General features: G+C 52.3%; 1 protein-coding gene across 2 annotated transcripts; it reads left to right on the top strand.

Moving 5' to 3' along the window:
• The first annotated feature begins 87 nt into the window (after positions 1–87).
• ZCCHC17 (zinc finger CCHC-type containing 17) lies at positions 88–22,500 on the top strand. 2 transcript variants are annotated; one of them, XM_071576619.1, is made up of 8 exons: positions 88–196; positions 352–460; positions 1,982–2,039; positions 3,431–3,531; positions 6,913–7,004; positions 7,963–8,063; positions 10,819–10,967; positions 21,797–22,500. In XM_071576619.1, exons 2-8 carry the CDS (start codon positions 419–421, stop codon positions 21,950–21,952), a joined length of 699 nt encoding a protein of 232 aa, XP_071432720.1. In that variant the 5' UTR covers positions 88–196; positions 352–418; the 3' UTR covers positions 21,953–22,500. The 2 variants fall into 2 exon arrangements, with proteins under 2 accessions (XP_071432720.1, XP_071432721.1); XM_071576620.1 differs by lacking the exon at positions 21,797–22,500 and adding an exon at positions 16,119–16,770.
• Positions 22,501–22,552: the final 52 nt, after the last annotated feature.

Here is a 22,552-nt window from a genome sequence, read left to right as displayed (position 1 = left end):
TGAATAACGTTGATTGGTTGTGCTTTGGCGCCACTCCAGCATTGCGGGCGGCGATTGGCGGAGGGAGCGCGTCCCTCAGGGCGGGCGGGGGCGGCTGAGGGACATGGCGGCGCTTTGGTGCTGCTGCTGTGGGCGCTGAGAGGCCTCGGTGGATCCAGAACCCCTCGGGCTGAGCCCTCCTGTCCCGCCGCGCCGGGTCGGTCCTGCAGCGGGAGCACCGCGGGGTCCACTCGGATCCACCCCCTCTCCCTCCCTGGAGCCGCTGGAGCTCCGCGGGCTGAGGGTTCCTGGCGGGTTCCCTGAGGGTTCCCTGAGAGCTCTGGGGCGTTAATTCGATGTTTCCTTTGGCAGCGCCCCCGAGGGGAGATGCGGTAGCCTGGGGTGAGTCCGGCCGGCGGTGCTGGGACGTTTGGAGGCGATGGAGGCGCTGCCCGAGCTCTACGCGATCTTCCAGGGCGAGGTGCGGGGCTGCGGCCGGGCCTGGCGGGGGCTTTGTGCGCTTCGGGGGGTTGGTCACAGCCAGTTCTGTGCCGCGGACACACCCGCGTGTTTGTGCCGGTGTTTGGGCAGCCATGGAGGGATTGGGCAGCAGGACAGGGGGGGATTGTCCCCCTGTGCCCCCCCAGGTGAGCCCCCACCTGCAGAGCTGCCCCAGCCCTGGGGAGCAACAGCACAAGGACCTGGAGCTGCTGGAGAGTCCAGAGGAGGCCCCGGAGATGCTGCAGGGCTGGAGCCCCTCTGGGAGGTCTGGGGGGGCACCTGGAGAAGAGAAGGGACCAGGGACACCTGAGAGCCCCTTCCAGGGCCTAAAGGGGCTCCAGGAGAGCTGGAGAGGGACTGGGGACAAGGGATGGAGGGACAGGACAAGGGATGGAGGGACAGGACACAGGGAATGGCTTCCCACTGCCAGAGGGCAGGGATGGGTGGGATATTGGGAAGGAATTCCTGGCTGGGAGGGTGGGCAGGCCCTGGCACAGGTTGGGCAGAGAAGCTGTGGCTGCCCCATCCCTGGGAGTGTCCCAGGCCAGGCTGGACAGGGCTTGGAGCACCCTGGGCTGGTGGGAGGTTGTGCTGGTTTAAAGGTGAACCAGCAGGGGAAATGAACTCACCACCAGAGAAATTATAAGTCAGAGCTAAAATTTAATAATAATATCACAATAAAAACACTGACATAAAAGGGAAATTGCTTTCAACTCACAAACCCCAGCAGTATAACCCAGTGTCCTGGGGCACAAACCCAAGGGGGTTTGTTTGCCCTTGTGCTGAGACCCCTGTGGCTCCCCCAAGTCCAGAGCAAAAGGAAATGAAGAACCTGTTGGTGCAGGTGAGGGCTGTGGTCTGGCTGAGAGTGGTGATCTCCTCCTGTCGAGGTCCTGCTGCTCCTCTGGATCCAGCGAGAAATTCCTGAGGTCTTACCCACCACTTATGTACCCTCAGGGAGCCCCCAGTCCCTCCCCCTGGGCGGGGACTCACACAGTGGGTGATTAACTCTGGGAGCCAGGGGGTGTTGAACTGTTGATGGCCCATTGGCAGCTCCGCCCCCTCAGGCTGGGGGTGAAGGTGCCAATGACTCCCTGGGCAGCTGCTGCCAATGGCCCATTGTCCTTGGGGAATGAATAGAGGGGGTGGAATACACAGCTTTGATCACCCCCACACAGGGTTAGCTGGTCCCTCCTGCTCAACTGGGACAGAGGTGTCCCTGCCCAGGGCAGGGGTGGCACTGGATGGACTTTAAGGTCCCTCCCAACCCAAACCATCCCATAATTCCATGATCTGTATCCATATCCTTGTCAGATGCTGCTCTGAGCAGCCCAGCAGTGCCTGCCTGGCCATGCTGTGCCTCAGGCCCCAGACCCTGCTGGGTGTGCCCTGCCCTGAAATCCAACACTGAGGGAAAACAGGGGAGCTGTGCAGAGTTTTGAGTGCACTTTCTCACCTGTGTTGAAAAGCCCTTCAGCTGATCTGCTGGTTCCCTTCCCAGGTTGCTGCAGTGACAGATTATGGGGCATTCATCAGAATCCCAGGCTGCAGGAAACAAGGTTTGCATCCCTTATACTTTTCATGATATTAAGTTCAAGAAAAGTATGAAAATCTTTTAAAAAATGCCCAGAAAAGGGTTTTTTCCCCAAATTAAGAAAACCTTTAGCCAGAGTTACCAGTTAAGAGAATTTTGAGTACCCCAAATATATGTGTAGTTATTAATTAGTGATGTGCATGTGCTGGTGTGCTGATGATCTGAGCATTATAAACCAAAAAAAGATATTAAAAAGAAGACTTAATGAGCACTGTTGATTTATTTTATTTCCTAAAATATTAGAATTATACTCTATTGATTTATTTTATTTCCTAAAATACTAGAGTTATACTCTATTGATGTATTTTATTTACTAAATGAGCACTATTAATTTATTTCCTAAAATATTAGAATTATACTCTATTGGTTTATTTTATTTCCTAAAATATTAGAATTATACTCTATTGGTTTATTTTATTTCCTAAAATATTAGAATTGTACTCTATTGAAGTATTTTATTTACTAAATGAACACTGTTGATTTATTTTATTTCCTAAAATATTAGAGTTATACTCTATTGATTTATTTTATTTCCTAAAATATTAGAGTTATACTCTATTGATTTATTTTATTTCCTAAAGTATTAGAGTTATGCTCTATTGATTTATTTCCTAAAATATTAGAATTGTACTCTGTTGATGTATTTTATTTCCTAAATGAGCAATATTGATTTATTTTATTTCCTAAAATATTAGAATTGTACTCTGTTGATTTATTTTATTTCCTAAATGAGCACTGTTGATTTATTTTATTTCCTAAAATATTAGAATTATACTCTATTGTTTTATTTTATTTCCTAAAATATTAGACTTATGCTCTATTGATTTATTTTATTTCCTAAAATATTAGAATTGTACTCTGTTGATGTATTTTATTTACTAAATGAGCAATATTGATTTATTTTATTTCCTAAAATATTAGAGTTGTACTCTATTGATTTATTTTATTTCCTAAATGAGCACTGTTGATTTATTTTATTTCCTAAAATATTAGAATTGTACTCTATTGATGTATTTTATTTACTAAATGAACACTTTTGATTTATTTTATTTCCTAAAATATTAGAATTATGCTCTTCCCACACCCAAAGGGTTGTTTTCTCCAAGGCACTGGGGAGGCTCAGAGTCAGTGGAGAGCTGTCTGTATAGAAATTAAAAAAGGATGAGCTAAATATGAAATAAACAGTGTTATTTTTTAAAATTTTATTTATTGGTGGTACCAAATGTGTCCTTCCCACACCCCAGAAGTTTATCTGATCTGAGCATCACTGCAGGTTGCTGTTCTGGAGGGCAAATCTGAGGGTCAGAGAGACTTGTCCTTATTTTTGCTGTCCCTTCTCTCCCAAATGCCCCCCAGGCCTGGTGCACAGAACTCACATGTCCTCCTGCCCTGTGGATAAACCCTCAGAGATGGTGGATGTGGGGGACAAAGTCTGGGTGAAGCTGATTGGGAAGGAGGTGAGTGCAATTCTTGTTCTTTGGAGCTGGGGGACAAGGTGGGCATCGGGCACAGGCTGGGCTCCATGAGCTGGGAGGGCTTTGCCAAGGTGGGCATTGGGCACAGGCTGGGCAAGGACAGGGGCAGGGGGGCAGGAAGAGGAAATCCTGCCTGGAAAGGGGGTCAGGCACTGGCAGGGGCTGCCCAGGGAGGTTTGGAGTGCCCAGCCCTGGAGGTGCCCAAGGCAGGACTGGCCATGGCACTGAGTGCTCTGGGCTGGGGGACAAGGTGGGCATCGGGCACAGGGTGGGCTCCAGGGGCTGGGAGGGCTTTGCCAAGGTGGGCATTGGGCACAGGGTGGGCTCCATGGCCTGGGAGGGCTTTGCCAAGGTGGGCATCAGGCACAGGGTGGGCTCCATGGGCTGGGAGGGCTTTGCCAAGGTGGGCATCGGGCACAGGGTGGGCTCCATGGGCTGGGAGGGCTTTGCCAAGGTGGGCATCGGGCACAGGGTGGGCTCTGTGGGATGGGAGGGCTTTGCCAAGGTGGGCATCGGGCACAGGGTGGGCTCTGTGGGATGGGAGGGCTTTGCCAAGGTGGGCATCGGGCACAGGGTGGGCTCCATGGGCTGAGAGGGCTTTGCCAAGGTGGGCATTGGGCACAGGGTGGGCTCTGTAGTCTGGGAGGGCTTTTCCAGCCTCGGTGATTCTGGGATTGTTGCCTTTGCTCAATCCATGGCCAGCAAATCCCTGTAGTGGCTTTCCCAGGTGAGGATTGGTGCCTACCTGAGGCTGAACAAAGGAGCTGGAGTCATCTGTGACCCACCAGAACAGAGGAAGTTTGTGTGGATAAAACACCCTCGAACCCCCTGAGAGCTGTGCCAGGGGCTGGGTGTTCTCTGCACCTCCAGCTGTGCCCTCGGGCACATCCCTTGGGTCTTCCAGGGGAAGGGATTTCTTACAATCAGAATCTCCTGAGCTGGGAGGGACCCCCAAGGACCATCCAGTCCAACCCTCAGCCCGCACAGGAACATCCCCAAGAGTCACCCCCTGTGCCCCAGAGCATCATCCAAACCCTCCTGCAGCTCTGGCAGCCTTGGGGCCGTGCCCACTGCCCTGGGGAGCCTGGTCAGTGCCCACCACCCTCTGGGGGAAGAACCTTTTGCTGAGATCCAACCTGACCCTGCCCTGGCACAGCTCCAGCCATTCCCTGGGTGCTGCCCCTGCCCTGGCACAGCTCCAGCCATTCCCTGGGTGCTGTCCCTGCCCTGGCACAGCTCCAGCCATTCCCTGGGTGCTGCCCCTGCCCTGGCACAGCTCCAGCCCTTCCCTGGGTGCTGTCCCTGCCCTGGCACAGCTCCAGCCATTCCCTGGGTGCTGTCCCTGCCCTGGCACAGCTCCAGCCATTCCCTGGGTGCTGCCCCTGCCCTGGCACAGCTCCAGCCATTCCCTGGGTGCTGTCCCTGCCCTGGCACAGCTCCAGCCATTCCCTGGGTGCTGTCCCTGCCCTGGCACAGCTCCAGCCATTCCCTGGGTGCTGCCCCTGGTCCCACAGAGCTCCCTTTGTGTTCCTCCTTTGGGTGCTCTCTTAGCAACTTGTTCATTTTGAAACAAGAGCTTTGTACGTTTCTTTTCCCCTCCAGTCCATGTTGCCCTTTCTTTCTGCAGAAAGTGTCACCTTAAGGCACTTCTTGTGCTTTTAAAGGGAACTCAGAACTCAAACTGAAGAGGTTTGCTTTGTTGAGCCGTGGAAACAAAGCAGCTGATTGTACTTTCAAAGTGGAAGACTCAGTTCAGAGCTGCTTTTTTAAATTTTTAAAAAAAATTTTTAAAAATTTTAAAAATTTTTTTTTAAAGTTTTAAAATTTTTAAATTTTTAAATTTTTTTTTAATTTTTTGAAACTTTTTAAATTTTTAAAAATTTTTTAAATTTTTTAAAAATTTAAAAAAATTTTTTTAAGTTTTTTTAAAAAATTTTAAAATTTTTTTATTTTTTTAAATTTTTTCATTTTTTTTAAATATAAAAAAAGTGTTTAAAAATTTTTTAAATTTTTTAAATTTTAAAATTTTTAAAAAATTTTTAAAATTTTTTAACTTTTTTTAAATTTAATTTTTAATTTTTTTTAATTTTTAAAAATTTTAATTTCTTTAAAATTTTTAAAATTCTAAAAAATTTATTAGTATTTTTAAAATTTTTAAAAATTCTAAAAATTTTAAAAATTTTAAAAAAATTTTAAAATCTTTTTTTTAGATTTTAAAAAATTTTTTACATTTTTTAAATTTTAAGAATTTTTTAAAAATTTTAAATTTTTTTTAGTTTGAAATTTTTCAAAATTCTCTAAAAATTTATAATTTTTAAATTTTTTAAAATTTTAAAAATTTTTAAAAGTTTTTTGTTTTTAAAGGATTTTAATTAAAAAAAATAAAATTTTTTAAATTTTTTAAAAAATTAAAAATAATTTTAAATTTATTCTTTTTTAGTTTTTTAAATTTTTCAGAAATAAGACAGTTGGTTGATGCCCAAAGCCTTAATTGTGTGTGAGATAAAGGAAGTGGGTTGAGAAACTTGGTTTTGCTCACATAATGTGGAGAAACTCAATGAAGGGCTTCACAGATTAATTTTAGCCATCTGTGGAGTGCTTGTTAATTCTAATTATTTTAATTATTTATATGCTTTTCTACTAAGCCACTGATTTCTTTATGCAGAACCCATGGCTGGGCTGGTGCTGTCTTTGCTCTAGAACAGCTGGTTTCAGATTGGCTACAGAGAAACAGGAACTGACAAAACCAGGAATAATTTCATTAGGAAAGGGGAACATGCAGAACGTTGTAGGAAAGGCTTAAAAAATTTCCAAACATTAAATTTCTGCTCCTACTTGTGCAGGGATGGTGCAGTGAAGGACTTGGGGTGCTCAGGGATGAGGAAGCCCCTGACAGAGACACAGAAAACATTTTCAGTCTCATAAGAGAATCAAAATAGGAAAAAGAACATAAAGTTTTGTTTTCCAGGATTCAAGTCAGCCCAAGAACTCCAAGGGGAACTCTCTTGGGAATTACAGCAAAGCTCTTAAAAATGCACTTCCTGACACATCTCTGGGGTTTGGTTATACTGAAACCAGAATGTTGGTCTCAAACAACCTGCAGTTGTGAGCTATAGTGTTCCTGAGGCTTTGTTATTATTATTTAGTCTTGGTTTATTAGCTAAAGTACTCTAATTACAGCTGGAAATTACCAGAACTAAAGCCCTTTGGTGTCATATCCTTTCTGGTGCTGCTCTTTGCCACCCAACACTCATTTCCTTCACTCCCTGTAGGCCTCCAGACCTACAAAGTACTAATTAATTAGACCCAGTGTATTAATGAACATCGTGGCCATTGATTCTGTTTGTTGTGTCTTTGTTTCAGATGAAAGATGACAAACTGAAGCTCTCCCTCTCCATGAAGGTCGTTAACCAAGGCACAGGGAAAGACCTGGATCCCAACAACGTTGCCCTTGAGTAGGTAAATCTGAGCAGAGTGAAACAGGCCAGGTGGGAATGGAACAGAAATGAGGGATGAACAGAAAGAGGGCAGGGTGGGGTTGGATATTGGGAAGGAATTCCTGGCTGGGAGGGTGGGCAGGCCCTGGCACAGGTTGGGCAGAGAAGCTGTGGCTGCCCCATCCCTGGGAGTGTCCAAGGCCAAGCTGGATAAACTTGGAGCAACCTGGGATAGGAAAAGGTGTCCCTGCCCATGGCAGGGAGTGGGACTGGATGAACTTCAATGTCCCTTCCAACCCAACCAATTCTGGGGTTCTATGAGTCTATTCTTTTCATAGCAGACAAGGATATCTATGTGTGTTCACACACAGAATGCAGGTGTTATATACAGGATGTAACTGCAGCTCTGCCCTCCTGCTTTGTGCAGGGAGAGCTCAGTTAAATTAAATTTAATGAATATATCTGTAATCCCAGACTATTCTGAGTTGGAAGGACCCCCAAGGATCATCGAGTCCAACTCTTCAATCAATGGCCCACAGAGGGGATTGAACCCCTGACCTTGGCATTGTTACAGCCAAGTTTTAACCAACTGAGGTGTCCCTGCCCACGGCAGGGGGTGGCACTGGATGAGCTTTAAGGATCCTCCCAACCCAACCCATTCACAGAATCAGAGACTATTCTGAGTTGGAAGGACCCACAAGGATCATCGAGTCCAACTCTTCAATCAGTGGCCCACACAGGGGATTGAACCCCTGACCTTGGCATTGTTACAGACAAGTTTTACCCACCTGAGCTCATCTCAGGATCAAAAGGAGGTGATGACACACAATAGGCTGTTAACAATCTGTTTTTTTCTAAATAGAACTTGGTCTGCACCATTCTTTGGTTTAGCTGAACACAAAACCTGATGTTTGGGTTGTGCTTATAGAGAGTTAATGGGAGTGTGGGTTGAAATTGGAACTGTTTCTCTTTGCAGGCAGGACGAGAGGAAGAAACGCTCCTTCAGGGACTACACGAGCCAGAAGATCACACTGGAAGCTGTGCTGAACACTGTGTGCAAGAAGTGTGGCTGCAAAGGTGTGTCTGCAGGGCTGGCCTGGGCCTCTGCTGTAGCCTTGTTTGGTCAGGGGGAATTGTGGAATCACAGAATCAGTTGGGTTGGAAGAGACCTCTGAGATCATCAAGTCCAACCCTTGATCCAACCCCACTGTGATCACCAGTCCAGGGCACAGAGTGCCCTGGGCTGGTGATCACAGTGGGGTTGGATCAAGACATGGATTCTCACTCAGTGCCACATCCAGTCTCATCCTAAAAACCTCCAGGGATGGAGAATCCAGCCCATTCCAATGCCTGAGCACTCTCTCTGCAAAGAATTTCTTCCTGATATCCAACCTAAACCTCCCCTGGCAGAGCTTGAGCTGTGCCCTCTTGTCCTAATGTTGGTTGCCTGAGAGAACATTGTGTCAATGTCTGTCCATGGTTGGAATCATGGAATGGTTTGGGTTGGGAGGGACCTTAAAGTCCATCCAGTCCCACCCTTCACTTCCCACCAGCCCAGGGTGCTCCAAGCCCTGTCCAGCCTGGCCTGGGACACTCTCAGGGCTGGGGCAGCCACAGTTTCTCTGGCCAACTGTTGTGTAAGGACTGAACTTTGATTCCACAGGTCTCCTTCAGAGGAAAACTGCATTTTCTATCATTTGTTATAAAAACAAAAGACTCAGTTCAACTCCTTTTATTAAAAGTTTATTCCTTAAAATCACATCCCCCTTGGGCTGCTGGAGAGGGTCCAGCAGAGGCCACAAAATGTCTGTGAGGGATTTGAGCATCTGTCTCATGAGGAGAGACTGAGGGAGCTGGGCCTGGTTAGTCTGGAGCAGAGAAGGCTGAGAGGAGATCCATCAATCCAAATATCTCCAGGGGGTGTCAGAGGATGGTCCAGACTCTTCCCAGTGGTGCCCAGTGGCAGGATGAGGAGCAAAGGCCATGAACTAAAACACAAGTTCCACTTCAACATGAGGAAGAACTTCTTTCCATGGAGGTGGCAGAGCCTGGAGCAGCTGCCATGGGAAGGTGTGGACTCTCCCTGTCTGGAGACATTCCAGACCCCCCTGGGTGTGTTCTGTGGTGACCCTGAGTGCTGGTTTAAAGGTGAACCAGCAGGGGAAATGAACTCACCACCAGAGAGATTATAAGTCAGAGCTAAAATTTAATAATAATATCACAATAAAAACACTGACACAAAAGGGGAATTGCTTTCAACTCACAAACCCCAGCAGTATAACCCAGTGTCCTGGGGCACAAACCCAAGGGGGTTTGTTTGCCCTTGTGCTGAGACCCCTGTGGCTCCCCCAAGTCCAGAGCAAAAGGAAATGAAAAACCTGTTGGTGCAGGCGAGGGCTGTGGTCTGGCTGAGAGTGGTGATCTCCTCCTGTCGAGGTCCTGCTGCTCCTCTGGATCCAACAAGAGGTTCCTGAGGTCTTACCCACCCCTTATGTACCCTCAGGGAGCACCCAGTCCCTCCCCCTGGGCGGGGACTCACACAGTGGATGATTAACTCTGGGAGCCAGGGGGTGTTGAACTGTTGATGGCCCATGAGCAGCTCCACCCCCTCAGGCTGGGGGTGAAGGTGCCAATGACTCCCTGGGCAGCTGCTGCCAATGGCCCATTGTCCTTGGGGAATGAATAGAGGGGGTGGAATACACAGCTTTGATCACCCCCACACAGGGTTAGCTGGTCCCTCCTGCTGAACTGGGACACCCTGCCTTGGTGGGATTTGGACTGGGTGATCTCCAGAGGGCCTTTCCAACCCCAACTAGTCTGTGATTCCTGCTGAGTGTTCAGTGCATGTTCCCTTCTTGCAGTGTTTGGTTAATGTGTCTCTCAGCTGGTTTTGCATTTTAAGAAGTGAACATGGCCCTTCACCAGATCACCCCACAGTGAGCAACCACCAGTGGAAATTCCTGACCAGTTTCTGGGACGTGCTGTTAGCTCAGAAACAGTGTCTTAGAGCTAAAACCAAGTGTGGGGTTTTAACCTGGTGAAATCTTGGTGTCTTGCCCAGCTGAGCAGTGAGAACCTGCCCTGTGTGATGCCTTTCAGGAGCTTTTTGCAAGTTGCTGCAGCATCAGGTAGTTTTTGTACAGGAGTTTCTGCTGTGCCCTACTTGTCTTGTGTTATTTGGAGTAAATGGTTAATGGAGTTCCTGCTGTTCTGGAGGAGGCCAGTAAGGAGTGTGTGCTCTGTAGTGGTAGATAACTATCTTTAAAATACTATTTTAATACTATTTTAAAGAACTATTACTGTTTAAAGTACTGTTATATATAAAATACTGCTTTAAAGAGCCCCCAAAATAGGATGCTGCCTGTTTCCAGTCTGATTTTAGTGATGGTGTCTCCTGTACCAGCAGGCAGGGGCTGCTGTCTGAGTTCCCCTTCAGCCATTAGTAGGTCAGCTTTGATATCTCCAGAGTAGAAAGAGCAGAACCAGAATGAGCTGCTTTCCTCCTATTTGTGGCTTTAGCTCATCTACCAGCTGCCAATCACACCAATTTACCTTTCCCATACACCTTTTTGTGCTGTTTAAGCCCCTGCACAGACATGTTTCTACAATTTCAGACAAGAATATCTTAGTTTTTGCCTGGCTAATCTCTTGGTTGTGTTTGTTCTCTGGCCTGTTTAATCAGGGCATGTTAAACTAGCTGAAATTTTAGGACAAAAAATACCCAGTGTGGATTGTTTTCTTCTGACTTATAATAAAATGACCCTCAGCAGCACTTCAGGGGTGTGAAATGCAGCTGTTAAAGGAAAAGGGGGTGGGTTTCTCCTTCAAACAGGTCATTTTGCCAAGGAGTGTTTCATGCAGCCTGGAGGGACCAAGTACAGCCTCATCCCAGAGGAGGAGGAAGAGGAGGTGGCAGCAGCAGGACATGGGGGAGACAAAAAGACCAGCCTGGCTGATGAGCCTTCCAAAAAAAGGAAAAAGGTATGAGGTGGTCTGGAAAAGAGGGATGTGCTCTGTGTGGCTGCAGCTGGAGTTACTCCAGCAGTGTGGGAAGGACTGACCAGTTCTGGGCATGGCTCAGGTTTGTGCAGGTCCTGCAGCAAAACAGGAGTCTCCTCTCCACACTTTTTAGTAATTCTTAAAAACTCTGCCTTTATTCCTGTTCAGCTGGTTTTGTGCTGTAACACACACAGCCCTCTAAAGATATTTCTTAGAGTGAGAAAAGGATTATTATTTTTCTCCTGGTCCTTGTGAGGCTTGCTAAGAATGTCTTCATTTTCCTGAATGTCTGTGGTTCTCACCAATAACCTGTTTTCCCCTCACCCCCTTCTCTAGTCTGAGCCCAGTGCCCAGTGCCTGGTTCCAGGGGTATCCTGGCACAGGGACAACTTCTGTCCATGGGAAAATGATGAGAGGTGAGAGGCCTTTCATCAGCTTTGTTTGACCTCTGGCTCAGAGGGGGCTGGGAGGCCTGAGCCCAAACCAGGAGCTGTTGGGGGTCAGGTTTATACAGCAATGAGTATTCATGGAATCCCAGACTGGTTTGGGTTGCAAGAGACCTTAAATCATCTTGTTCAACCCCCTGCCATGGCAGGGACACCTCCCACCAGCCCAGGGTGCTCCAAGCCCTGTCCAGCCTGGCCTGGGACACTCCCAGGGATGGGGCAGCCACAGCCCTTTCTAGACTTCAGTTTTCATCAGCCCCTTCACAGCTGCAGTCCCACTTTACTTACACTTCCAAAGCTGTTTTATGTTTTCCTCTTTCCAGCTCTGTGGGCTCTCTGTCTCCCTGGGGAGGGACAACAGGCAGAGCAGGTGGTGGGTTTTGCCTTTACAGGAGAGGCACAAGGACAGTGTTAGTTATTGCTTGGTGAGAAGCAGCTCCTGAGGGCTGAGTTCTCCCAGGCTCACTGTGGGGCTGCACCAGTGCTGATACTGCTGGGAGAGGCTGCAGAGGCTGGCACTGGAATCATGGAATGCCCTGAGTTAGAAGGGGTGATCGAGCCCAAGTCCTGGCCCTGCAGACACCCCAACAATCCCACCCTGTCCCTCAGAGTGTTGTCCAAACCCTCCTGGAGCTCTGGCAGCCTTGGGGCCGTGCCCACTGCCCTGGGCAGTGCCCACCACCCTCTGGGATGGAGGAATCTGCTGTGAGGGACTGACTCTGGTAGCTGAATTCTCCCTTCCAGCCCTGTTTGGCACCAGTGCTGTGTCTCTGGCATTGTGGGGCCCTGGGGGTTCCTGACTCTGCCCCCATCAGTACAAAACACAGTTAGTGTTGATTTGATCCCAAAGGTGCAGCTCTTGTTTGCTCAGGAGCCCTTGGAGAGCTGATCCAGAGGTGGGAATAGGATCAGTCTTGGACACAGACCTGTGCCAGGTTCCATCCCAAACATCCTGTGCTTTCACACTGTGTAGGCTCCTACCTAAGAGTGCCTTGGAATGTCTGTGGAGTGTCCTTACACTGTGATAGAAAATCCACATGGTCTGCTTTCCATTCTGCTCTTGGAATCACAGGATTGAATGGAGTCATCCCTCACATCCCAGGCTGGCTGTGGCTCTGACCTTTCCACACCCCAGACACTGGGCTTCTCTTCTCTGTTGGTGCTTCCACAACCCTTCTCCTGCCTCAAATGTCTTTCTCTGGCAGGGATGGTGGTTTGTCTGGTAAAGCTTCAAGTTATGGGGAAAAATCACCCTCAGAGATGCACAAATTGTATCCATGCCCATCCTTCAGGATGGGGATTCCCAGTGGAGTCTTGCCCTGCTGACACTACAGGATATGTGGGTCACTGTCCTGAATTTGTTCCTATTTTCTTTTTGGTTTGGTGAATTAACAACTTTCCTTTAAGTCTTGCTTGTTCCTTTGATCTTCCTCCCTTCTCAAGGAGGACATCAAAAGTTTTCAGATGTTTGTCAGAGCTGGAATAACAAAGCTTTGAGCGTTTCTGGAGGCAGGATGTGGGATCCTGGAGATGAATAGCTCCCTTGTTGTCTGAGTGCCTGCTGTGAGCTGGTCTGGGAGCCACCATGTGCTGCTTGACTGCAGCTCCAGGGAGTGACCCAGCATAGAAATAGCTCATTTTACCCAGTGACAGTGTCCTGGCTGCCCCATCCTCTGTGTGTGACATCACTGTGGGGCTGGGATTCCTAAATGAGGAGCAGGGAGCTGCCACCTGCAGTTGGTGCCAGGGCAATGCTGGTGACATTTTTGGCTGTTCATGATCAGCTTTTTCTTTTTCCTGGCTCTGATGCTTCCTTGCAGCTTCTGGGTGCTCTTTGCCCAGAGATTTCTCTCCTCACAGGGGTACTCTGGGGTCCTCCCTCCCTCTTTTCTCACCTTGCCTTCCCAAGGGCTCCTCACTTATTTCCTGCATTTACAGGATGGAGGCAGCTGTAGCTTCAGGTCTGTGCTCTGGGTCAGGCACTGGTGTGACAGTGACACAGGTCCTTGTCGTGACAGATGACTCTGTGTGTGAGCTCTGTCCTGCCTCCTGTAATCCCTGAGAAAATAAGTGACTGGAGGGAGAAGGTTTGATGCTGGAGTGTGTCCAGGGAAGGGAACGGAACTGGGAAAGGGCTGGAGGGGCTGAGGGAGCTGGGGGGGCTCAGCCTGGAGAAAAGGAGGCTCAGGGGGGACCTTCTGGCTCTGCAATCCCTGCCAGGAGGGGGTAGCTGGGGGGGAGTCAGGCTTTGCTCCAGGGCACAGGGACAGAAGGAGAGGGAACAGCCTCAGGCTGGGCCAGGGCAGGGACAAGGAGGATATTGGGGAAATTCCTTCACTGGAAGGGTTGTAAAGCCTGGAACAAACTGCCCAGGGCAGGGGTGGAGTGCCCATCCCTGGAGGGATTGGAAAATCCTGTGGCTGTGGCACTTGGGGATGTGGTTTAATGGTGATCCTGCTGGGGCTTGATGATCCTGGGGTCTTTTCCAACCTGAACAATTCCATGATTCCACACTGCAGTGGCAGTGCTGTGGGAGCACCGGACTGGCACTGTGTGCCAGCTGGGCAGGCACGTGGCCCTGTGTCCTCTCACTTTTCCTCTCAGGTCACAGGGTGAGGGAGCTCCTATGGGAACCAGCAGCGTGGCCTGTGTGGGAGGCAGCAGAGCTGGGAAGAGCTGGGCCCTTCTCATCCTGCCTCTTCCTCCTCCTCTGCCTTCCAGGGAAGGAGCTGCAGTGTCCACCGAGGGGTAACCCCTTTCATTTAAACTCTGCAGACACATCCCACCTTCTGCTCAGTCACTGCCTCATCCCTGGGGTAGGCTTGTGGTGATGGTTGGAATTCATAGAATCATAGAATTGATTAGGTTGGAAAAGACCTCTGAGATCACCAAGTTCAACCCTTGATCCAACCCCACTGTGATCACCAGCCCAGGGCACTCAGTGATCACAGGGCTGGTGATCACTGTGGGGTTGGATCAAGACATGGTGGATTCTCACTCAGTGCCACATCCATAGAATCATAGAATGGATTGGGTTGGAAAAGCCCTCCCAGATCATCAAGTCCAACCCTTGGGCCAACTCCAGTCCCTTTACCAGATCATGGCACTCAGTGCCACGGCCAAGCTCAGCTGAAAAACCTCCAGGGATGGGGAATCCACCCCCTCTCTGGGCAGCCCATTCCAATCCCTGAGCACTCTCTCTGCAAAGAATTTCTTTCTGCTCTCCAACTTCAATTTCCCCTGGCAGAGCTTGAGCCCATCGTGCCCCCTTGTCCTATTGCTGAGTGCCTGGGAGAAGAGACCAACCCCCACCTGGCCAGAACTTCCCTTCAGGCAGTTCCAGACAGTGCTAAGGTCACCTCTGAGCCTCCTCTTCTCCAGGCTGAACACCCCCAGCTCCCTCAGCCTCTCCCCACAGCACTTGTGCTCCAGTCCCTTCTCCAGCCTCGTTGCTCTTCTCACTTGGGTTGGAAGAGACCTCGGAGATCATCAACCCTTGATCCAACCCCACTGGGATCACTCTGGCACTCTGTGCCCTGGGCTGGTGATCACAGTGGGGTTGGATCAAGACATGTTGGATTCTCTGTCCCTGGAGGTGTTTCAGAGGACACTCAGTGCCACATCCAGTCCCTTCTCCAGCCTCGTTGCTCTTCTCTGGCCCCACTCCAGCCCCTCAATCTCTTGCCTCAACTGAGGGGCCCAGAACTGAACACAACACTCAAGGTGTGGCCTCCCCAAGGCAGAGTCCAGGGGAAGGGTCACTGCCCTGGGCCTGCTGGCCACGCTAGTTTGGATCCAGGCCAGGATCCCATTGGCCTCCTTGGCCACCTGGGCACACTGGTGGCTCCTGTTGGAGACACCCCCAGCTGCACAGTGAGGTCACTGGTAACCATTCAGTGCTGGTCTCCCAGTGCTGGGATGAAATTTGTGGGCCTGCAGTAGGATGTTGCTTGTGCAGAAAGACCTCCTGCAACAGAGAATCCCAGGATGATTTGGGTTGAAGGGATTTAAAGCTCATCCAGTACCACCCCCTGCCATGGGCAGGGACACCTCCCACCAGCCCAGGTTGCTCCAAGCCCTGTCCAACCTGGCCTGGGGCACTCCCAGGGTGGAGCAGCCACAGCTGCTCTGGGGAATGCTCAGCTCTCTGTTATTCCCTGCAGTATTTCCAGTCCAGGCTGTGCTTGCACCACTGCACTGGAACAGTCATAGAATCATGGAGGGGACCCACAAGGACCATCAAACCCAACTCCTGGCCCTGCACAGGACACCCCAAAAATCCCACTGTGTGCCAGAAAGGGACTTTCTGGTTTGGAGAGAGCAGTCTGGCTGTTGAAGCCCCTAAAAGGAGGCACTGAGGGCTTGTTGTTTTTTCAGCCAGCACAATGCCCACGTGTACTTTCATGTCCCCTGTAATCCTGCAGGAACGTGTGTGACATCCTGTCCTGTCTTCAGCCTTCACATCCTGAGAAAGTTTCCCAAGCTCTGGAATGAAACTCTGTTAGTTGTTAAGGTCTTGTCAAACTTTCTCACCATGTGCACAGGCTGGAGAAGCTTGAGAAAATGCTCCTTGCTGCATCCCTGTCTCTGGAAGATTTAACTCTTTCCCATCCTGTTACAGAAACAGGATTTGCTTCTCCCTGTGTGTGGGGTGGGGATTTGTAGTGAGTCTGTTTTTATCCCACAGAGAAATGAAGACACTCAGTTTTGGGTGCTGTTGTGGAGCTACACAAACTGAGAGTGCCAGGGGTGTGGAGTGGCTCCATCCTCTGCTCCCTTCCCTGGAATCCCAGAGGACTCTGCACAGCCCCAAGCCAAGCATTGTCTTTGCTCTTCCACCTGCCTGAAAAACTTGTTCTCTTTCTCATTAAATAAGCTGCCAGCTCCCTTCCATGTTCCCTTAATTGGCAGCCTGTGCCTGGTGCTGGGATACCCCATCCATGCTAAATTGTTTAGCTGGGCCCTTTGTGTCCTCACTCTTAGGGGAGAATACACTGGTTTTAAAGGAAATACAGACAGCCTGTCCTTCCATAAGCTGGGGGGGAGTCTTTGTGTGGAAGCTGCTGTTGACTGGAAGTGGCTGGAGCTGATGGAAACAATGTCCTGTGGGAAGAGCAAGGAATCAGCCTTCTCTTCTCATGAGGACACTTCTCTTTCCCCAGGTAATTTGCTCCTCAGAGGGAGTTTGTGGGTGGCCCTGGAGGGCCACAGCAGCCCTGTGCCCTCACTGTTAACACACCCCCAAACCCAGCATGGGCCTGGCTTTAACATGCTGTCCCACCCTGGTGAGCTCCCTGGGCACCTCCAGGACCAGTGGGATGTACAAGTCTCTTCCTGCAGGGGATTTTCCTTTTCCCCTCTGTGTTTCCATGCTGGGCTCAGCAGCTGCTTCTGGCTTTGGTTGGGAACAGGCAAGTGCTGGTTTCTCAGCCCAGACCTCTGGGTGCACCTGCACACACTGCCATGTCTTGGGCTTCCTTCTGCAGGACGAGTTCTTTTTCCATGGCTGCTTCCCAATCCATTTCCAGGGTTGTTCTTTACCCCTGCATAGGGTGGGTGTGCAAGAGGTCTAGAAGTGCCTGAGGGAGGAGGGAGAATCTCACACAAGACCCACAAACCCAGTGTCAGTTCTGGGTTCAGACCTTTAGTCCCCCGTGTGCTGTGCCTGGTTGTGTTGGAGCAGGTGGAACTCACCTGGATCTGTGGCTGGTGTGTCTGTGCCCTTGGCCTTCCTGCTTCATGTCTGAAGAGTGTGTGGCACCAGCAGCTCTGCCAAGGAGAGAGTGACCTACACAAACCTCCCAGCTGAGCTCTGTGCAAGCCCAAGGGTGGCCTTGAGGTCATTGGGGACACTCTTGGCAAAGAAAATAAGCAGAGCTGTTGGCGTGGGGGCTCCAGGCTTCTCCTGTTACACTTCCTTCCATGCTGGAATGTAAGACCTGTTTGGGACTCCTCTGAGCTCTGTCCATCTCCCACAGTGCTGCTCCCCAAAGCCTGGGAACAACCATCGTTCATCCTCTCCATTGGAGGTGGGGATGGTGGGGAACGTGGCTCTGTCAGCCTGACCTTTTCCTTCAAGTGAATGCCCTGGCCTTCTGCCACCCCAGTGCAGGCCCAGCAGTGTTACTGGTGCTACTGGAGAGCCCATCCCTGCAGGGTGCTGGTCAGTGTGGGAGGCAGAGCCCTGGCCATGGCTCCTTGCTCACACCCTGCTCCAGGGGCTCCCTTTGATCCCAGCTGGGCCATCTCCACTCTGGGCTGTGTTTGTACAAGATACTGGCAGATATTACAAGCCTGGGGTGTCACCAGGCCAGGGGAGATGCACCCAGTGAAGTGTGTGCAGGGGAGAGCAGAGGGGGGATAAAGCCCTCCTGCAGCACAGCTGGCAGTGGCTCCTGCACCTCTGGCACCTGGCTGAGGGGTTGGAGACTGGATGCTTTGGGAAACGTTGTGCCCAGTCCTGTGGGTGCAGCAGCTGCAGAGTGTCCCACTCCTGCTTCCCTGGAGTTCCCAGAGCCAAGGGAATCCCTCAGGTTTGCAGGATGGGGGTTTGCTGGCCCCAGGTGCCAGCAGCATTCCCACTGCTCCATGCTGGGAGGGTGCAGCAGCATTCCCACTGCTCCATACTGGGAGGGTGCAGCATTCCCACTGCTCCATGCTGGGAGGGTGCAGCAGCATTCCCACTGGTCCATGCTGGGATAGGTGCAGCAGCATTCCCACTGCTCCATACTGGGAGGGTGCAGCAGCATTCCCACTGCTCCATACTGGAATAGGTGCAGCAGCATTCCCACTGCTCCATACTGGGAGGTTGCAGCATTCCCACTGCTCCATGCTGGGAGGGTGCAGCAGCATTCCCACTGCTCCATGCTGGGATAGGTGCAGCATTCCCACTGCTCCATGCTGGGATAGGTGCAGCATTCCCACTGCTCCATGCTGGGATAGGTGCAGCATTCCCACTGCTCCATGCTGGGATAGGTGCAGCATTCCCACTGCTCCATGCTGGGATAGGTGCAGCATTCCCACTGCTCCATACTGGGATAGGTGCAGCAGTGGGCAGGGGGGCTGCAGCTGGACTGTGTGTGCTGCCAGCACAGACAGAGCTCATCCTCTCCCCAGGACTGTTCCTGATTAAACACACACAAATTGCTGCTCTCCATCCTCAAACAGGGTTTGGTGCTTTGGGCTGCTCCGCTGGTGTAATTCCAGCACAAGGTGCACCCCAGGCCTGATCTCAGTAATTTCTGCTTGGTACTGCATCACATGTCTCCAGTTTGAGGTCCAGATCCATTTCAGAGTTCCTGATGAGCTTTATTCCAGCACCAGCTGTTCTTGGTGTGCGTCTCTGTCAGATCTGGAGCTTTTGCTTCAGGGCTTTGCAGGAGCTCAGCTCAGGGGGCTCCGTGCTGTGGTGGAGAGGTGGGAATGTGGGAGGGAATCCAGGGGAGCAGAAGGGACTGCAGGGCAAGTCAGAGAGCAACAGGGTGTGCAGAGGAGACTGAGGAGCAGGAGAAGGTGCAGGGGAAGTTGGGGAGCAGGAGGGAGTGAAAGGGAAATGGGGAGCAGGATGGGGTGCAGTGGAAATCCAGGAGAGCAGGAAGGTGTGGGAGGGAAGGTGAAGATCAGGAGGATGTAGAAGCAAAACTGGGGGGCAGGAGGGGCTGCAGTGGGAAGTTGAGGGGCAGGAAGAGGTGCAATAAGAAATTGGGGGGCAGGAGGGGTGCAGTGGGAAGTTGGGGGCAGGAGAGAGTGCAATGGGAAGTTGGGGGGCAAAAGGGGGTGCAATAAGAAATTGGGGGGCAGGAGGGGGTGCAATGGGAAGTTGGGGGCAGGAGGGGCTGCAATAGGAAGTTGGGGGGCAGGAGGGGGTGCAATGGGAAGTTGGGGGGCAGGAGGGGCTGCAATAGGAAGTTGGGGGGCAGGAGGGGGTGCAATGGGAAGTTGGGGGGCAGGAGGGGGTGCAATGGGGAGGGGGTGCAGTGGGAAGTTGGGGGGCAGGAGGGGGTGCAATGGGAAGTTGGGGGACAGGAGGGGGTGCAATGGGAAGTTGGGGGGCAGGAGGGGGTGCAGTGGGAAGTTGGGGGGCAGAAGGGGGTGCAATGGGAAGTTGGGGGCAGGAGGGGGTGCAATAGGAAGTTGGGGGGCAGAAGGAGGTGCAGTGGGAATTTGGGGGGCAGGAGGGGGTGCAGTGGGAAGTAGGGGGACAGGAGGGGGTGCAGTGGGGAGGGGCTGCAGTGGGAAGTTGGGGGGCAGGAGGGGGTGCAGTGGGAAGTTGGGGGGCAGGAGGGGGTGCAGTGGGGAGGGGCTGCAGTGGGAAGTTGGGGGGCAGGAGGGGATGCAGTGGGAAGTTGGGGGGCAGGAGGGGCTGCAGTGGGAAGTAGGGGGGCAGGAGGGGGTGCAGTGGGAAGTTGGGGGGCAGGAGGGGCTGCAGTGGGAAGTTGGGGTGCAGTGGGGAGGGGGTGCAGTGGGGAGTTGGGGGGCAGGAGGGGGTGCAGTGGGAAGTTGGGGGGCAGGAGGGGGTGCAGTGGGGAGGGGGTGCAATGGGAAGTTGGGGGGCAGGAGGGGGAGCAGTGGGAAGTTGGGGGGCAAGAGGGGGTGCAATGGGAAGTTGGGGGGCAGGAAGGGGTGCAGTGGGAAGTTGGGGGGCAGGAGGGGGTGCAGTGGGAAGTTGGGGGGCAGGAGGGGGTGCAGTGGGGAGGGGCTGCAGTGGGAAGTTGGGGGGCAGGAAGGAGGTGCAGTGGGAAGTTGGGGGGCAGGAGGGGGTGCAGTGGGAAGCTGGGGGGCAGGAGGGGGTGCAGTGGGAAGTTGGGGGGCAGGAGGGGGAGCAGTGGGAAGTTGGGGGGCAAGAGTGGGTGCAGTGGGAAGTTGGGGGGCAGGAGGGGGTGCAGTGGGGAGGGGCTGCAGTGGGAAGTTGGGGGGCAGGAAGGAGGTGCAATGGGAAGTTGGGGGCAGGAGGGGCTGCAGTGGGAAATTTGGGGCAGGGGGGGTGCCATGGGAAGTTGGGGGCAGGAGGAGGTGCAGTGGGAAGTTGGGGGACAGGAGGGGGTGCAGTGGGAAGTTGGGGGGCAGGAGGGGGTGCAGTGGGAAGTTGGGGGCAGGAGGGGCTGCAGTGGGAAGTTGGGGGCAGGGGGGGTGCCATGGGAAGTTGGGGGGCAGGAGGGGGTGCAATGGGAAGTTGGGGGGCAGGAAGAGGTGCAATGGGAAGTTGGGGGACAGGAGGAGGTGTAGTGGGAAGCTGGGGGGCAGGAGGGGGTGCAGTGGGAATTTGGGGGACAGGAGCGGGTGCAGTGGGAAGTTGGGGGGCAGGAGGGGGTGCAATGGGAAGTTGGGGGCAAGAGGGGCTGCAGTGGGAAGTTGGGGGCAGGGGGGGTGCCATGGGAAGTTGGGGGGCAGGAGGGGGTGCAATGGGAATTTGGGGGGCAGGAGGGGGTGCAGTGGGAAGTTGGGGGGCAGGAGGGGGTGCAATGGAAAGTTGGGGGGCAGGAGGGGGTGCAATGGGAAGTTGGGGGGCAGGAGGGGGTGCAGTGGGAAGTTGGGGGGCAGGAGGGGGTGCAGTGGGGAGGGGGTGCAGTGGGAAGTTGGGGGGCAGGAGGGGCTGCAGTGGGAAGTTGAGGGGCAGGAGGAGGTGCAGTGGGAAGTTGGGGGCAGGAGGGGGTGCAGTGGGAAGTTGAGGGGCAGGAGGAGGTGCAATGGGAAGTTGGGGGGCAGGAGGGGGTGCAGTGGGAAGTTGGGGGGCAGGAGGGGGTGCAGTGGGAAGTTGGGGGGCAGGAGGTGGTGCAGTGGGGAGGGGCTGCAGTGGGAAGTTGGGGGGCAGGAGGGGGTGCAGTGTACAGGGAGGTTGTGCAGAGCTCTGGGTGTGCGGAGGGCACTGAGCCCATCGCAGCTGCAGGGAGAGGGGCATGGCTGGGGCTCTCCTGGCAGGAGCAGGGTGGGCTGGAGTGCTCCAGCACATCCATGCTCATGTCCTGGCAGGCTGGGGCTGGGGACAGGGTGGGCTGCAGGGCTGCTGGTCATGGCTATTTTAGAAACCCTTTTTGAGGGGCAAAACCCCCTCATATTTGCAGGTTGTATTAGCAAAGAACAGCCTTAAATAATAGAGTGAGGGCAAGGACTTGAGAGCTGTCCAGGTCTTTCCAGGCTTGGCTTTCCATGTTGCTCCCTCCCTGCTCCAGTTTCTGCCGGGCCCTGTCCCTGCCCCTGCAGCTGGGAGCCCTCAGTGGTGATTAAATGCTGCCTCCTGGGGCAGAGTGCCCTTTCCATGCAGGAACATCCCAGCTGTGAGGCACAGGCACAGAAAGCCCCTTGCTGCCCTGGTGAGCACAGGTGACAGTGTTCCCACATGCCACGTTTTCCCATTTGTTTTCCCAGGAGAAGAAGAAGAAAAAGAAGCACAAGGCTAAGCAGTCCTCAGAGTCGGGCTCGGACAGCTCGGACTCGGACAGTGATGGGGCTCAGCCCTCCAGCAAGAGGCCCAAGCATTCCAAGGCTCCCAAGAAGAAGAAGAAGAAGAAGCACAGGAAGTAGCCCCAGGACTGAGCAGGGGCAGGGGGGTGCATTGCCAGTCCCTGCACACCAGGAGGAGTGAGCAGGAGTCAGCACTCCCACCCCAGGGATGGAGTTTCCTTCTAAAAGTATCACAGGCATGTGGCATTACAGGTGTTGACCTTGATACAAGTTGTCCTCTGTTACCTTGGGCACGGGCTGCCCCTTCTCCACAGCTCCTGCCAGAACAGGCTCATGACACCCTCCAGGGCACCCTCGTGTTTCGCTGGATGTGCTGCCAGCAGGAGCCTGTGTGACATCAGCCCTGTCCAGCCTCTAGGGTGGCACAGCCAGGCTGTCCCTGCTGTCCCCACACTGCCCAGGACAGCAGTGGGTGTTGCTGGGCCCGTGGTGGGGTGTCCCCCACTCTGCTTTGGGCTGCAAACCTGCCCCAGCTCCCTCTGTCTGCAAACACTGGGAGTGGAGGAGCAAGAAGCGAGAGGGGGAGTGGAGATATTGTAAGTAAACATTGTGCAGTGTTTGCTGCCTTGGAAAGTGATGGAAAATAAATCTCTGCCTTTCCACCTGTACTTTGTACCTGGTGTTTCCTTCTGTACCCTCCACACTTGGGCAGGCAAAGAG

The sequence above is a fragment of the Pithys albifrons genome, chromosome 24 (genome assembly GCF_047495875.1).
Source record: "Pithys albifrons albifrons isolate INPA30051 chromosome 24, PitAlb_v1, whole genome shotgun sequence".
Taxonomy (NCBI): domain Eukaryota; kingdom Metazoa; phylum Chordata; class Aves; order Passeriformes; family Thamnophilidae; genus Pithys; species Pithys albifrons.
This window is presented reverse-complemented; position numbering and strand designations above follow the sequence as displayed.